Below are 15,503 nucleotides of genomic sequence, written 5' to 3' on the forward strand. Positions count from 1 at the left end.
AGGCATAATTTTTTAATAGTGAGAGTAATTAACCATTGGAACAATTTACCAAGAGTTGCGGTGGATTCTCCATCCCTTTGAAAATCAAGATTGGCTGTTTTTTCTAAAAAACCTGCTCTCAGAATCATTTTGGGGGCAGTTCTCTGTCCTGTGTTATGCAGGAGGTCAGACCAGATGATCACAGTGGTCCCTTCTGGGCTTGGAATCTATGAATCTGTGAATGAACCTATGAAAGCTTTTTTAAAGACTAGTAAAATATATATATATATATATATATATATATATAGTGAAGGCAGTCCACTGCCTTCACTAGCAGAACCAAGTACAGTCAGGGACAGTACTTGGCTCGATGACCTTTCAAGGTCCCTTCCAGTTCTATGAGATAGGTATATCTCCATATATATTAGATCTTTAATCTTTGAGAAAACAGCAAGAGGAGATAAAAAGGTGAATAAAAATACTTTAAAATCAGCTCTTGTTTCTTGCTGCACTTCTAAGGGCATGTGTAGGAGTAGGATGGCTGATACTCACCGCTTATCCAGGTGCAGTGCATCACCTGGTGTCCAAGGTACATTACCCTGTTTAGGCCTATTTGACACTTTTTGGCCTTAACAGTTAATCCTGCCTCCCTTATGCGCTGGATGACAGCTTGGAGGTGTTCCAGGCATTCTGCTCATGAATCTGAGAATATAGCCACATCATCAAGGCAGGTGACCGCAAATTCCCCAAATCCAGCCAGAAGGTTATCTATCAGTCTCTGGAAGATGGTGGGTGCATTTCGCAGCCCAAAAGGGAGCACATTAAATTCATACAGCCCTACATGGGTGATGAAGGCTGACCTTTCCTTGGCAGGGTCATCTAGCAGCACTTACCAGTACCCCTTAGTTAAGTCTAAGGTGAAGATGACCTGGGCACGTCCCAGTTTCTCCAGTAGCTCATCTGTGTATGGCATTGGATAGTTTTCTGGGCGAGTTACAGCATTTAGCTTATGGTAGTCTGCACAAAAGCGGATTTCCCCGTCTGGTTTGGGAACCAGAATCACTGGAGAAGCCCATGCACTCTCAGAGGGGCTGATTACACCCATCTGTAACATGTCCTTGATCTCCCTTTCTATTGCGCTTTTGGCTTGAGGAGCCATCTGGTAGGGTTGGGCTCTAATTGGACGAGCATCATCTGTGTCAATGGAGTGGTATGCCCATTCTGTCCATCCTGGGGTCACTGAAAACATTGGCGCAAAGCTGGTACACAGCTCCTGAATTTGCTGTTGCTGCTTACACCCAAGGGTCATGGAAAGACTCACCTCTTTCACGCCACCGTTGCTTTTTCTTTATAGTATACTCCTTCAGGCCACTCAGCATTCTCTCTCCTGGGCTGTAAACTGGAGAACCTTGATTTCTTGGGAATAAAAGGGTTTTAGAGAATTAACATGGTATACTTTAGGTTTTAGGATAGGGTCTGGGAATGCTATGATGTAATTAACAGCTCCCAGATGTTCTCAGACCATAAATGGACCCTCCCACGACACTTCCATTTTATTGGCCTGGAGCCCTTTCAGTACCATGACTTGGTCACCTACTTTGAAGGAACACTCTCTGGCATGTTTATCATACCAGGCCTTTTGCTCTTGTTGAGCATTTTGTGGGTTTTCTCGAGCAAGGGCTAGAGAGTCTTTGAGGATGTATTGCAGCTTGGTTACAAAGTCCAAAATGTTAGTTCCTGGAGAAGATGTAACCCTCTCCCATTGCTGCTTCACCAACTGTAATGGCCCCTTAACTTCGTGGCCATAAACGAGTTCAAAGGGTGAAAATCCCAAATTGGGATGTGGTACAGCCCTGTAGGCAAAGAGCAACTGCTGCAGCACTAGGTCCTAATAATTGGATTGTTCATTCACAAATGTATGTATCATGGCCCCCAAAGTCCCATTAAACTTCTTCACTAGGCCATTTATTTGATGGTGGTAAGGTATGGCAACCAAATGGTTCACCTCATGAGCTTCCCAAATATGTTCCTGCCAGGAAGTTAGTTCCCGAATCTGTAAGGATGTCGGAGGGCCAACCTACCCTAGCAAAAATGTCTGCAAATGCCTGGCTTACACTTTTAGCTCTGGTGTTGCTTAGAGCTACTGCTTCTGGCCATCGGGTAGCAAAATCCATGAAAGTCAATATGTACTGCTTTCCTCTGGGGGTCTTCATAGGGAAAGGACCCAGAATATCCTCAGCTACTCCCTTAAATGGAACCTTAGTTATGGGGAGAGGGTGGAGAGGAGCCTTGACCTGGTCTTGGGACTTTCCCACCCTCTGGCACAATTCACAAGACCAGACATAGGTAGAAATGTCCTTGCCCATTCCCTCCCAGTGGAATGACTTTCCCAAATGTTCCTTGGTCCTGTTCACCCCAGCATGGCAACTAGGGTGATCATGGGCTAAGCTCAAGAGCTTTCCCCATACTTAGTTGGAACTACCAACTGTCTCTGAGGATGCCAGTCATCCTTGTGACAACCAGAAAGAGTCTCCTTGTATAAGAATCCTCCTTCTATAACAAACCTGGACCTGTTAGAAGAGCTAAGAGGCGGTGGGTCGCTCCGTGCTGCCGTCCAAGCTCCCTTGAGTCTCTCATCCACTTCCTGCTCTGCCTGGAACTGCTCCCTTGATGCTGGAGACATTAGTTCCTCACTGGGTTGTGGACTTGGGCTTGGTCCCGCTGGAAGCGATGCAGGTGATGGGGTTGTTTCTGTTAACTGCTCTCTGCTGGTGCACTAGGTGGTTTTTCAGGCTCCGGTTGAGCCTCTCGTGCCGGTTTAGCTGCTGCTGCAGGTGCAGGCTCTGTGGTGCCCTTTGCTGCTTGGCTCCCTTGACTCTGTGCAAGCACAGGCTCTGGTGCTGACAGCTCCACAAGTTCTGATCCTTGGGATAGTTCTGGCTGGGTTCCAGGAACTGGATCTACAACTGCGGCTATAGACTCTGGTTTGGGGCTTGGTTCCACCACCTCTGGCTGGGTTCCTGAAGGAGGCTCAGGAATGGAGTTAGATCTGGAGGCCTGTTTAGCCTGGCTGCGGGTGACCATCCCCACCCTTTTTTTTTTTAAGACTACATGGTTGGCTAAAGTCTTCTCCCAGCAGCATGGGAATGGGATAATCATCATAGACTGTAAAAGTCCATATGTACTGGACAGGCAACCTTGTACAGGACAGGCAACTTGGCTGTAGGCAAGTTAAAAGAGTTGGCTTTAAAGGGTTGCACCATCACTTGGGCCTCTGGGTCAATGAATTTGGGGTCCACCAGGGATTGGTGCATCGCTGACAATTGTGTGCCAGTAATCTTCCTCCCTTCTACACTCACAGTTTCCCTTTGCTCTGGGGGTGTTTGCGAGGCATCTGGGCCTGAAGGCTCTCAGTGGGACTCCAGGGTGATGAGTTGCAGTTGGCTGGTGCTCTTGGGGCAGTTGGCCTTCACGTGCCCCAGCTCATTACATTTAAAGCATCTCCCAGCTGACTGTGGGCTGTGGCGAGGTGGGTGGTTGGAGAGTGGGGTGATGGGACGAGAGGGCATCTGGGGTTTCCCTGGCTGTGTGGAGGGACCTGCGTTGGGCTGACCTCGATGGTGGTGTGTCGTCTCGGGTTGCCCCTTCTGGCTTAAGGATCCTTTATACAATTTCATGTCCTCTTTGACAAGTTGGGATTTCTTTGGGGAACAAAAGGTAATTAGGATGACTTTGAAGGAGGTCCATCACTGGTACTTAGCTATACGAATTAACATAAGGCCATTTGCCTTTTCCTCCACCATTCACAGTACATTTCAAAGAGAGATGAATACCGGGATAGCCCGTGTTTACAATTCATTTAAATGATATCAGAGAACAGCATAGACAGGGACTGTTGATTATATTGTGGTACTCATACATATGTAAATACACAAAAACCCAAACGTTATCTCAACACATGTCTTTTGAGGGTTATTTATTTTGCAGGATGTTTAACTCTTTCTAGCCATACATCACACTAAGGTTAAAAGCATTACAGAAAAAACATATTAACAACAATAAAAGAACTTTTATGCATGCAAGTATGCTTACCAAAGGTCACCGCTCCATTTATGCAAAGGCTCTTAGTGACAGTCATTCCAATCCTTCCCTAAGGATCAGTCCCTCTGAGATATCCAAAGGAGATATCTCTGCAACCACGTATTACAAGTATCAGAGGTGTAGCCGAGTTAGTCTGGATCTGTAAAAGCAGCAAAGAGTCCTGTGGCACCTTATAGACTAACAGACGTATTGGATGTCTGTTAGTCTATAAGGTGCCACAGGACTCTTTGCTGCTTTTCCTCTTATTATGTCCTTTCTTCCCTTTTGGGTTTGTGCCCCCCCACCCTTCAGAGTCAGATGAACATTACCTCATTGCAGTTCCAAACTGACCAAAGGAATGGGGGTGACTCACTCGAGAATCTAAGATTCTTTTGTTGCTGCCTAGGCCAGCATCCTTTATTCCTGTGAGGCTGGGCTGGGTTTGTCCCATACATACCCTGATGAGGTGTGAACTGCCTCTCTGTTCTTGGAGAGTTTTTGCCTGGGTTTGCTTTAAGTCATGAGGATACATTTTCAGCCTCATAACTATATACATGAAATTATAACCTGTAACCTTACTATAACATTACTGTAACAATTACTATAACCAGTGATGAGCTGCCAAAATCTGAACAACCGGTTCCCTATAAAAAGTTCTGATTTACGGGGGGGGAGCGGGGGAGGGGCTGGGGCAGGGGAAGACATACTCGTGAGGCCGGGGGCCCCTGCAGGGTCTAGGGCAAATTGCCCCACTTGCCCCCTCGGCAGCCCTAGAGCTTGCAGCCCCCTCCCCCCTTACCTTGCTGGCAGCTCAAAGCAGCAGGATGACTCCGGAGCTCAGCTGAGCTGCCCAGCTGATGCCGGCAGCTGGCCACGCTGCAGCTGGAGGGAAGTGGGGGAAGGGCCGGGGGAGCCTCAGCCTCCCCAGGTGGGAATCCTGGGAGCAACAGGATGGTCCGGCCCGCAGACTGGAGTTCTTTGCCCACTCCCTGGCCCTTTAACAACTGGTTCTCCACGGAGGTCTAATTTTAGCAACCGGTTCTTGGGAACCTGTGGGAACCAGCTCCAGCTCACCACTGACTATAACATCACTATAACAACCATGCTCGGTGCATCATGAGCCTTCTGAAGACACCCAAAATGACAAACTTTGCATTGGATACCACACAATCATTTTATAAAGTTGAACTGGGGGTGTAGGGTGTTCCCCCGAGGTACAGAGCGTCACAGTCTATGTACTCTCTGTCTCAGTACTCTGTATCTTCTGCTTGGTACCTGCAGGTCTGTAGATTGTTTCCTGGCTCTGAGTAGTTGTTTTCACTATATACTGATACACTACACTCCTTATGAAAACTGCCACTTTTCTCTTCATGCAGAATGTGGTAATTTCTGATTCCGTGTCTTGCTTTCTAGCATGATCTGCGGTGCCTCCTGCTGATTGTCTCAGGAATTAGCTCTCCAGCCATCGAAGCGCCCTTTACAGGCCAGTGATCTGCCTTACCGCTGGCCCCGTGTCCCTCCCAGGACCCTTGTTTCCCTTTCTCTGGGGTGCTGCCCCTCTGGTAGTAACCCCCAATCACAGGGTCTCCCCTCCCAGGGGAACTCCCACCCCCTATCCCCACCTCGCCTCAGTGTAAGGCTACTGCCAGTCACCAACTAGCCCCCGTTCCCTGGGGCAGACTGGTAAACAATTACAGCAAGCCTTTATACTTTTGTTACAGACAATAACTAGCAATAATACAGACAATAGAGAGCAACATCTACATTTTGTTTATACATAAGCCATTCTGCTATCTTATTTGTCTCACTCCTAGGAAAAGCAAGCCTGCATATTTGGTTATCAGTTACAAGGTCGTAATAACTTTTTACACAGTTCTTTCCCTCTGCCTCACACTATCCTTGCTTCTAGAAGTCTCACGTCATTAGGGTTACAGCTGGGCTAACTCTTGCTAACTAACTGACATGCATTAAGATCCCCTTCAAATCCTTATTAATTCTTTCCCTGCTTCCACAAGACTCATCACTGGAGAAGGAGGATTTGGAACTGCTGCTTTTCTCTGCAACCCAGTACCTCTATGGCAGGGGTCCCCAATGCAGTGCCCACGTCCTGGCCAGCAGTCAAGCATCCGCCGAAATGCCGCCGAATTTCAGTGGCATTTCGGTGGCGACGCCTCTCGATGACGCCGCTTGCCGCCAACAAGCGGCATCATCGAGTGGCATCGCTGTCAAATTTCTGCGGCATTTCGGTGGCAACGCCTCTCGATGACTCCACCTGCTGCTGACAAGCGATGTCATCGAGAGGTGTCACCGCCGAAATGCCGCAGAAATTGAGAGGCATTTCGGCGGATGCTCGACTGCCGCCATGGTCCTTCGTCTGGCACCCGCCAGATGAAAAGGTTGGGAACCACTGCTCTATGGGGCCTTGGACAAGGCCCTGCAGCCTGAGGAGTTGCCAGCCTGGAGCTCCCCAGCCCCTCTGCCCTTTCTCCAGCCCTGCCTCACTCTAGGTACCCTGAGCTTCCCAGCAGCCAGGCCCGTTTCTCTCTCTAAAAGCAGAAAGAGACTCTTTGGGCTCCTGGCTCGCAGCCTTTTATAGGGGCCAGCTGGGCTCTGTTTGGGGTGTGGCTGCAGCTCTGCCTGCTTCCCCCAATCAGCCCAGTGGCTGCCTTCTCCTCCCACAGCCCTTTCCTAGGGCTGTTTTAAGTTCTTCAGGGAAGGAGCGGGTGTCCACTCTGCTACACCCTCATTACTGGCCCAGAACCTGCACCCCCAGCCCAGAGCCCATACCCTCTCCCACACCCCAACGCCAACCCCCTATCTTAGCCCGGAGCCCCCTCCCATACTCTGAACCTCTTGGCTTCACCCCCCCAGCCCAGAGCCCCCTCCTGAACCACAAAACCCTCATCCCTGGTCCCACCCCAGAACCCACACCCCAAGCCGGAGCCCTCACCCCTTCCCACACCCCAACCCCCCTGAGCCAGCCCGGTGAAAATGAGTGAGTGAGGGTGGGGAGAGCGAGTGACGGGGGGGTGGGTGGGATGGATTGAGCAGGGGCAGAGCCTCAGAGAATGGGCGAGGTATGGACAGGGACTCAGAGGAGGGGTGGGGCAGGGGGCAGGCCAAGGGTGTTCAGGTTTGTGTGAGTAGAAAGTTGGCAACCCCAGGAGGTGTTCAGACTATGCTTGATATGGGGTGTTGTGGTACCACCCTTCTGGAATGTGTTTGTGTGAGTGTCCTGTGCCTAGCACTTCTCAGGAACGTGTATGTTTCTGCAATATCATCCCTGTTCTTGACAGATTCTGAAAACTTAGAAGCAGGTGTGTTTTATAGCAGGGCCTGCCTTCTGCTCACAGCCTGACTTTCGCTAACTTTGCTTTAGATCAGCAAAGCTTGCCCACTACTTTAGTTCAGGCCTCAAACCAGGCCTCTGATACAAGGTGTGTCTCAGTCTCTCTCTTTCCACTACAGCCCATATGTTGACACACAACAGATCCACTGGCCGCAAATGTGTGTGTGAGAGAGAGCTGGCGGGAGGCAGCAGGCCACATGTGCTCCTCTCCCTTACTCTGTAGTAGGGCTGAGGAGTAACTGCTCACCTGATACTGCAGCTTGGCACTTGTGGTTTCTAATCCTCAGACCCTCATACATTCCATAGAGTCATAGATGTTAGGGCCAGAAGGGACTTTTATGATCATCTAATCTGACATTCTGTCTGACACAGGCCAGAGAATTTCACCTAGTGATTCCTGCATCCAGTCCAGTAACTTATGGGTGTGAGAGAACAATTTTTAGATTTTTTTTTAGGAAGAGACTTACAATTCTGATTTAAGGACTACAGGAAATGGAGAATCCACCATGTCCCTTGTTCCAGTGATTAAGTACACACTGTGAAAAATTTGCACCATATTTTGTCTGTCTTCAATTTCCTGCCACTGGAATTATTTCCTGGAGCTCACAGCCAGTTTAGTTGGACTGCTCTCTCTGTTCAATGATACAGTCTATCATTTTATTCTTGATCTGAAATATACTGTTCACGTTGAAATAGGCTTCCAGCTTTAGGGCTCAGGCAATAGTGAAACACTTCTCATAACCAGAGCTCAGCAGTGACACAGTGAAAGGCTCCTGCATTTCTGCATAATCTCTGCAGAAGGTACAACGATCCACTTTTCCCTTCTCCTGAAGGATTAAACGCTTGCCTTCCAGGCTAAAGAGATCCATGTAGCTTGTGTAGAGTTCACATGTGTCACTCCATTCCCCTCCAGGTCTGGGCTCTACTCCTCGCATCTCTATTGACAGCTACCAGAGCAGAGGGATCCACATGGTGTGTGAATCTGCTGGATGGTACCCGGAGCCCCAGGTGCAGTGGAGAGACCTGAGGGGGCAGCACTTACCATCCCTGACAGAAAAAATAACTCAACATGATAACGGCCTGTTTGAAGCACAAATTTCCATTATTGTAACAGAAACTTCCAGTCAGGATCTGTCCTGCTCTGTCAGCAACTCCCACCTCAACCAAGGGAAAGAATCCATGGTCTACATTGCAGGTTGGTGTCCATGAAAGCCACACAGTTCAGCAACTCAGCAAAAATGTGATATTTGGTGAATCGGCGTTTTCTGACAAAACAAAACAAAAACAAAAAAATTTAGTTGAAAAATTCCTGGTAATTTCTACTTCCAACCAGTGGCACATGATCGCCACAAAAGTCCTACTAGTGATACATCTGTTCTATCAATGTTTTCAAGTTCATGAGGCTTTGTCTTGCAGATTCTTTCTTCCTGGGGGCCTACCCCTGGAATGTGGCTGTGCACATACTCCTGGTTGCTTTGGGCTTGCTCATTTTCACGTCCAGCTACTTCTTCTGGAAGCAACACAAGGCAAAAGGTAAAGTTATAAGGGGAGAGTGCGATGTACTCAGAGATTTCCTTTAAAATATAAATTAGTCTAGAGTGGAGGTGGCTTCTCCATAGTTAAAGATGCAGTTACATTTTTATTTGAAGCCATATTTTGCATCATCTCTAAATTTCCCAAGAAAAGTTAGATTACCATAAATTGACAAGGAGTCTGGTGGCACCTTAAAGACTAACAGGTTTATTTGGGCATAAGCTTTCGTGGGTAAAAACCCCACTTCTTCAGATTTTTTTACTCACTAAAGCTTATGCCCAAATAAACCTGTTAGTCTTTAAGGTGCCACTGGACTCCTCATTCTTTTTGTGGATACAGACTAACACGCAGGGCTGGCTTGACGAAGTGCGGGGCCCAATTTGAACATTTTCGGCAGGGCCCCGGTAGGGATGACTAAAAAAAAATAAAATGTAAAAATAAGCCTTTCATTCCTTAGCAACCGGTTCCCTATAAAAAGTTCTGATTTAAGGGATGTGCCACAGTATGTATTTTTTTGTACCAATAGGGTTACCATACGTCTGTATTTTCCCAGGAGGAATTTTTAAAATTTAGCCTGACATGTCCGGGAAAATACGGATGTATGTTAACCCTACCTAAAGTTCTTTTTTAAAAAGATGGGCCTGAACTAGAAATGAGCTCCATTTTACATGTGTGGGTCCCTGCCACTCCCTGGGGGTGTGCTAGGGTGACCAGATGTCCCAATTTTATAGGGAAAGTCCCGATTTTGGGGTCTTTTTTCTTATATAGGATCCTGTTACCCCCCACCCCGTCCCAATTTTTCACACTTGCTGTCTGGTCACCTAAAGTGTGCATATGTGCGGGTCCCAGCTGCTCCCTGCAGGGTTACTGCCCTGGGAACTGCAGGGCACCAGTGGACATGGGGCTGACTGGAGGCAGGGCAGGGGCTGACTGGAGGTAGGATCTGGCTGCAGGCAGGGTAAGGGGTGCGGGGCTGGCTGGAGACAGCGGGGTGTGGGGTGGGCTGGCTGGCTTCAGGCAGGGCCGCAGGGGGGTGCAGCATGGGTTGGCAAGGCTGGAGACAGAGGAGTGCAGGACTGGCTGGCTTCAGGCAGGGGGGTGCGGCAGGGGTTGGCTGGAGACAGGGCAGGTGGTGCAGGGCTGATGCGGGAAGGGCAGGGGATGCGGCAGGGGCTGGCTGGAGATGGGCTGGCTGGAGACAGGGTAGGGGGTGCGGAGCTGACTGGAGACGGTCTGGCTGTGGGCAGAGGGTGCAGGGCTGGCTGCAGGCAGGGGCTGGTGCAGGCGAGGCAGGGGGTGTGGGGCTGGTGCAGGCAGGGCAGGGGGTGCAGCAGGAGCTGGCTGTGGGCAGGGTGTGCAGCCCACCCTGTATGGTGAGTGCCCCCTCCTCCTCCCTACCACACCGGGGTAGCAGCAGCAGCTCGGGGCTCCCCTGCTTCCACCGCCTCGGCCCTGTAAATAGCCGTGGGAGCCCTGGGGGAAGCAGCGGGGCTCCCACGGCTATTTAAAGGACCGGGGCGGCAGAGGCAGCTGGAGCCCCCCTGCTACCCCAGGGCTCTGGGGGCTATTTAAAGGGCCTGGGGCTCTCCTGCTTCTACCGCCCCGGCCCTTTAAATAGCTGCGGGAGCCCTGGGGAAGCGGTGGGAGCCCCGTACTTTTTAAATAGCCCCCAGAGCCCCGCAGCCCTACCCCAGGGCTCCAGCAGTGGGGCTCCGTTGGCAATTTAAAGGGCCTGGGGCTCCAGCCCCTGCTGGAAGCCCCAGGCCTTTTAAATTGCCCCCTGGGGAAGCCAGGCCACCCAGGTACAGCGCACCGGCTCTTGCCCATACGCCGTACTGGGGCTTGGGCACGGGGCCCTCTTAGGGGCAGGGCCCGATTCAGGGGAATTGGTTGAATTGGCCTAAAGCCGGCCCTGCTAACACGGCTACCACTCTGATGCTTGGTACCATAAATTGGAAGTTCTGGACAGGCCCTGGGTGTAATTTGTGAGGGAAATCTGAAGTCTTCCATTACTTTTTGGCCATATCTTGGGAAATAAATGAAGGATCTAGGAGCCACATGAAACATATCACTTGATTCCCATTGCTAATGTCTAGTGTGGATGAAACCAAATGACAAAGCCAATGTCGGTAATTTACAATATGAAATGATTAGATCTTCACTTTAGAAATACAGAGTGCTAATAGAACACCTGCGCAGTGCAGTGAGCGAGCCACTTTCCCATCAAAATGCCCTTAGTCTAAACAAGCTGCACTGGGCTTGGAAATAAGAGTTCTGGGCTCACATATGCCACTGATTGGTTTTATGCATTTCACAGCCCTGATCAGAGAGCACAGCTAGATATTCTACCCTAGCAGGGTTAAAGCAGCAAATCTTTTAAGTGAAGACAAGCCCTTGATGTCTTGTATTAACTCACACAGAGGGTCTGTGGTAGACCCAGGAATTGAACCATGGTCACTGAAGTCCCAGGCGAGGGTTCTAACCCCTACCTCTCTGAGGCCTGTCTGCAAAGGTTGCCACCCCCTTTAAGGCAGAGGACCAATGATTAGCTAAATAGAGACCACTTTAAAAGTAACACCTGCAATTATTATTTCCATTTCCCTTCACCACCCAAACCCTGCTCTGCATAGGGAGCTATTCATGTCTTCATGGGCAGTGTCTGAGCCTCACAAATTGCCTGCTAGCTCTGGCGGTGTCAGTCCCATTTCCTTTCCTGTAGCCCGTTTTTTCAAAGAATCTTCTATCCTGAAAAAGGGTCAAGCAGTGGTGCCCGATCCTATGGGGCTGCTGAGGGTCCCTTCCTGAACTGTCAGACAACACGCCAGTCTCTCTCTGTCACTATTCTCCTTTCTAGCAATTCTGTATTTTTCTGTACTACCAAGTTCAGCGTGGATAGCCATTCTCAGGGGCTGGCTCCCAGTCAGTCACAGGAGGCTGTTCTCCACACGAGTATTGAAATGGGCTGTGACTGAAGTCTGGGTAACTGAGGAGATTTGGTTGTTTTCATGCTGTTGGGCCTAGCTCAGAACCAGTCCAATACAGCCAAGCTGATCTTTATTCCCCAGGTCAGTTGAGGAGGATGCACAAATAATTTACAGGGTTTGGGTTCCAATTTTGTTTAAAAAAGTTATTAAGATTCATAGTGAACAGGAGAACTTTAACCACAGGTGGGAGGAGCGCTATGACAGGCAAGTGCAGGCCCCTCTGATACACAGGGCAATGGGAGTGGTTACATGGAAGCCTGTTGATACAGTTCATTACCAGCCAACCAGTGCTCTGTAGAATGTGCAGCATTTGTACTGGACTCTCCCCCTTTCTAACAAGTCTCTCCTCTTCTTTCATAGCGGCACATGTTGCAGAGAGAGTTAAGGCTCTTCTGTGGGAACTGCAGTGGGGGGGAATCTCAATCTTTGGAACAGTTTTCTGGAGCCTCCCAGGCAGCTGTTAGGGGATCTGATGAATGAATGCTCAACTCGGTGGTTATTACATGCAAAGCACTTCCCGCCCCCCTCCTACCCTACAGTGCACCCCAGAGAGCCCCAAGGATTGCAGGAGTTTGCCCCACATGAACAGGCATAGGGTGTAAGCAAGTGCATGTTACAGTGACTCTTCATTCTGTCACTGACTGGGATGTCAATGACGTGAAGGTGTTCTCACTTCCTACTAAGTTTATAACATAACCTTTATGTAGATGGTGGCTGGGGCAGAGTGGCTTGGAAAAGGTCAATCTTAAGGCTTTGTGTAAACTGGACTTTCATCAGCAAAACTTTTGTTGTTCAAGGGTGTGAAACCCTCCCCTTCCAAACGACAAAAGTTTTGCCAACAAAGGTAGTGCCGCTTGTTGGGGGTGGAAGTTTTTTGTCGGCAGGAGAGCTCTCTCCTGACAACAAACAGCGGCTACACTGCACTCTTTTTAGCAACACTCCTGTAGCAACACAGCTATGTCACTAAAAATTACGTAGTGTAGACATAGCCTCAGAAGCAGAACTGTGAATTTTCAGCCTTTTTGACATCTTAAGCTTGTGTTTTGGTAAATTTTGTCACTAGAACATTATTTTATGGTTTGTTTTAACAACAGCCTCAAGTTCTTAAAGTTAAGTGTTTTCCATTTGGGATCATTATCTTTCCATTGACTTTTATGGGACAAGAGCAGGCCCTAAATCCAAACTCTGATGGGATTATGTGATATGCTATTTATAAACCTGCACTATATTCTGTTTTTGTTTTTAGGGAAACTTGTTGCGGACCTTGGTAAGTGTCATAATCCTCTCCCTGTTATAAACCTTGTTCCTTGTTCCACCAGGGGATGGAGCTTTCCTGATCCTTGCACCCTTCTGACCCGACACTCTGCACCCCCTCTGCCCTTCAACTTTCTGATGGTCACCATTAGCTGACTGACTCTGCCTCTACACTCTTGCTCATGAGTCCCACCCTGGCCCATGACTCTTATTTGCCTATCCACATTTCCATGGCCACAACATTCATTTCCCACAGCCTCCCCAACATTGACTCTTGCCAACTCCATTCACACCTACTCTCCCTACACTTAAACAGAACAAGGACATTCCAACACAAAACCATTCATTTCCACTTAAGCTCGAGTATTTATATATAAACTCCAAGGCTGAGATCAGAGCATGCTGGTACTAATACAGAATGAGGCCAGTGTCATGCTGAAGGATCACACTTAGTATCAGAGACAAGTATGCTTTAAAACCAATACCAAGAATTCAGTTCTCCACTCATGAACTTTACTCCAGTATTGACTTCTTCAAATTTAAAGCTAGGAGGGAAGAGAGAAATGCAATCGTGCCACTGTGTTAGAGTTCTTTTTGTTTGGGTGACTTAAAAAAGAAAACAACTGCAAACCATACTTCACGTTTTTTAAAGTGGAACCTTAAGTTTTAATTTCCATGATTTTAAAAGTTTGAGAGTTTAAAATAGTTTCTTGTCGGGGTTTTCTGGAGGAGGTTGGTGGCACATCTGCTCAGCCTGAACTCCAGAGTTTTGGGTGGTTATGTGTGCATTGTAATGTTCTTTGAAATGTGCCCAACAGAATGGTATGCAAGATACAAGAAAGGGCATATATGCATTTTTTGACAAATTGGCAAAAAACAAGCTGATAGGCTGAGACTCTCATAATAATTGAAATAACAGATCAAAGTACATCTACTTACAAAGACATAAAGTAAAGCAAAAACTAAATCCAAGATATTCTGGATTCTGACTGATTACTCCTTCGGGGGGAGCCTGGAGTAAGTCATCCCCGCTCTGGACGGTGCTCATTTTCCCACTTGGGGGTTATTTCCCAATCTTTTCCTGGGAGGTCTCAGGGCAGGCCTCAGAAGTGCTCCTCCACCAAACAAACAAACAAACGAACAAGAAACCAATTCCAACACAAAAACGAAGGTGAAACATTTTCCTACCCCCCACTCTGAGGGCAGGTGGCCTTGTTATTTGCCTGGGGTGCCAGGCCTTCCCCCCGAGAGGCAGTCAGTTATGTAGCCTCCCCTATCTGAGGAGAGCAGCCATCCCTCCTCTCCTCTCCTTTCCTCCCCCAGGCAAAGCCTTTCTCCCTGCTACCACTAGCCTTTCCGTAGCTTGTCTCTCCTCCTGCCCCTTCACCAGAGAAGGGTTTTTTAAAGGTCTCAGGCAGTCCTTAATTGGATTCAGGTATCCCTAGTTGACATGAGGTAACCCCTTCTCAGTTTATAGGGAAAAAGGCCTCTATCATTAGGGCTAACAAACTTGCCTTCCCCTACCCTCTTAGAGCTGTCCAGCCTGACTTTGTCATACCCCTTAATAATCATAGCGCAGTTACATTACATTACAGTCAGAATTATCCCCAGGTACCTGGCAGCATGAGAGCTCATCTTTTGCCCTTTTCTTTCTCTAGAGCAGGGGTTCTCAAAACAAAATTTTTGATGTCCTCAGAGTACGGCCATCAACTCTTGCTGGTGGCCGCTATGACAATTTTTCCTAAAATACTTAGTTAACTTTAGGAAAAACATATAAATATGAACATATACACATCCAAATCATAATAATTTATTTATGTAAGGGTTTTTTTTGCAGACTAAATAATAAAAATAATGTACAGTTGTCTCTATTCTTTACTAGACCTAAACAGAATAGAAACACAGATAAGGTGCATGGCATGTTCTTGTCTTGTTGTTTCTTTTGCTTTTTTGGTTGCATTTTTGTTTTAGACTTGCTAGCTAGTGTCTGCTTCTGTGAAAAATGATATTTGTATGTTTGTTAATATCTCTTTTCACAGCAGACTTCTTAGCTAGCTGTGAGGCAGTGAAAAGTTACATTAACAAACATATAAATATCATTTTTCACAGCAGACCTACTCAGCCCTGGCAATCTGGGGGATAAATTAAGTTTTGGATGAGGAGGTAGGTAGGGAGGCAGTGGGGGCCAGGGGTGATGGGGTGGATGGGTCAGGGGATGGACCTTGCCAGGTCCTGCAGCTGGGGGGCCAGAGCCTGTGACCAGAGCCCACCGCCGTGCAGTTGGAACCTTCCTGGAGTCTGCCACGCCAGGGCTGCATCTGGAA

General features: G+C 48.2%; 2 protein-coding genes across 5 annotated transcripts in view; both read left to right on the forward strand.

The window, feature by feature from the left end:
- The window catches only part of DHRS7C (dehydrogenase/reductase 7C), a 445,910-nt gene that overhangs the window by 236,150 nt on the left and 194,257 nt on the right, over window positions 1-15,503 (forward strand). The gene's annotated exons all lie outside the window — the stretch shown is intronic.
- Window positions 1-15,503, forward strand: part of LOC120383243 (butyrophilin subfamily 1 member A1-like) — a 65,324-nt gene that overhangs the window by 35,205 nt on the left and 14,616 nt on the right. For all 4 annotated transcript variants that reach the window (XM_039501109.1, XM_039501107.1, XM_039501108.1 and 1 more), the window contains 3 exons: window positions 8,322-8,603; window positions 8,825-8,941; window positions 13,172-13,192. In XM_039501109.1, the coding sequence (XP_039357043.1) occupies window positions 8,322-8,603; window positions 8,825-8,941; window positions 13,172-13,192 (420 nt within the window). The remainder of the gene's footprint in view (window positions 1-8,321; window positions 8,604-8,824; window positions 8,942-13,171; window positions 13,193-15,503) is intronic.

This window comes from Mauremys reevesii, linkage group 15 (genome assembly GCF_016161935.1).
Source record: "Mauremys reevesii isolate NIE-2019 linkage group 15, ASM1616193v1, whole genome shotgun sequence".
NCBI lineage: Eukaryota > Metazoa > Chordata > Testudines > Geoemydidae > Mauremys > Mauremys reevesii.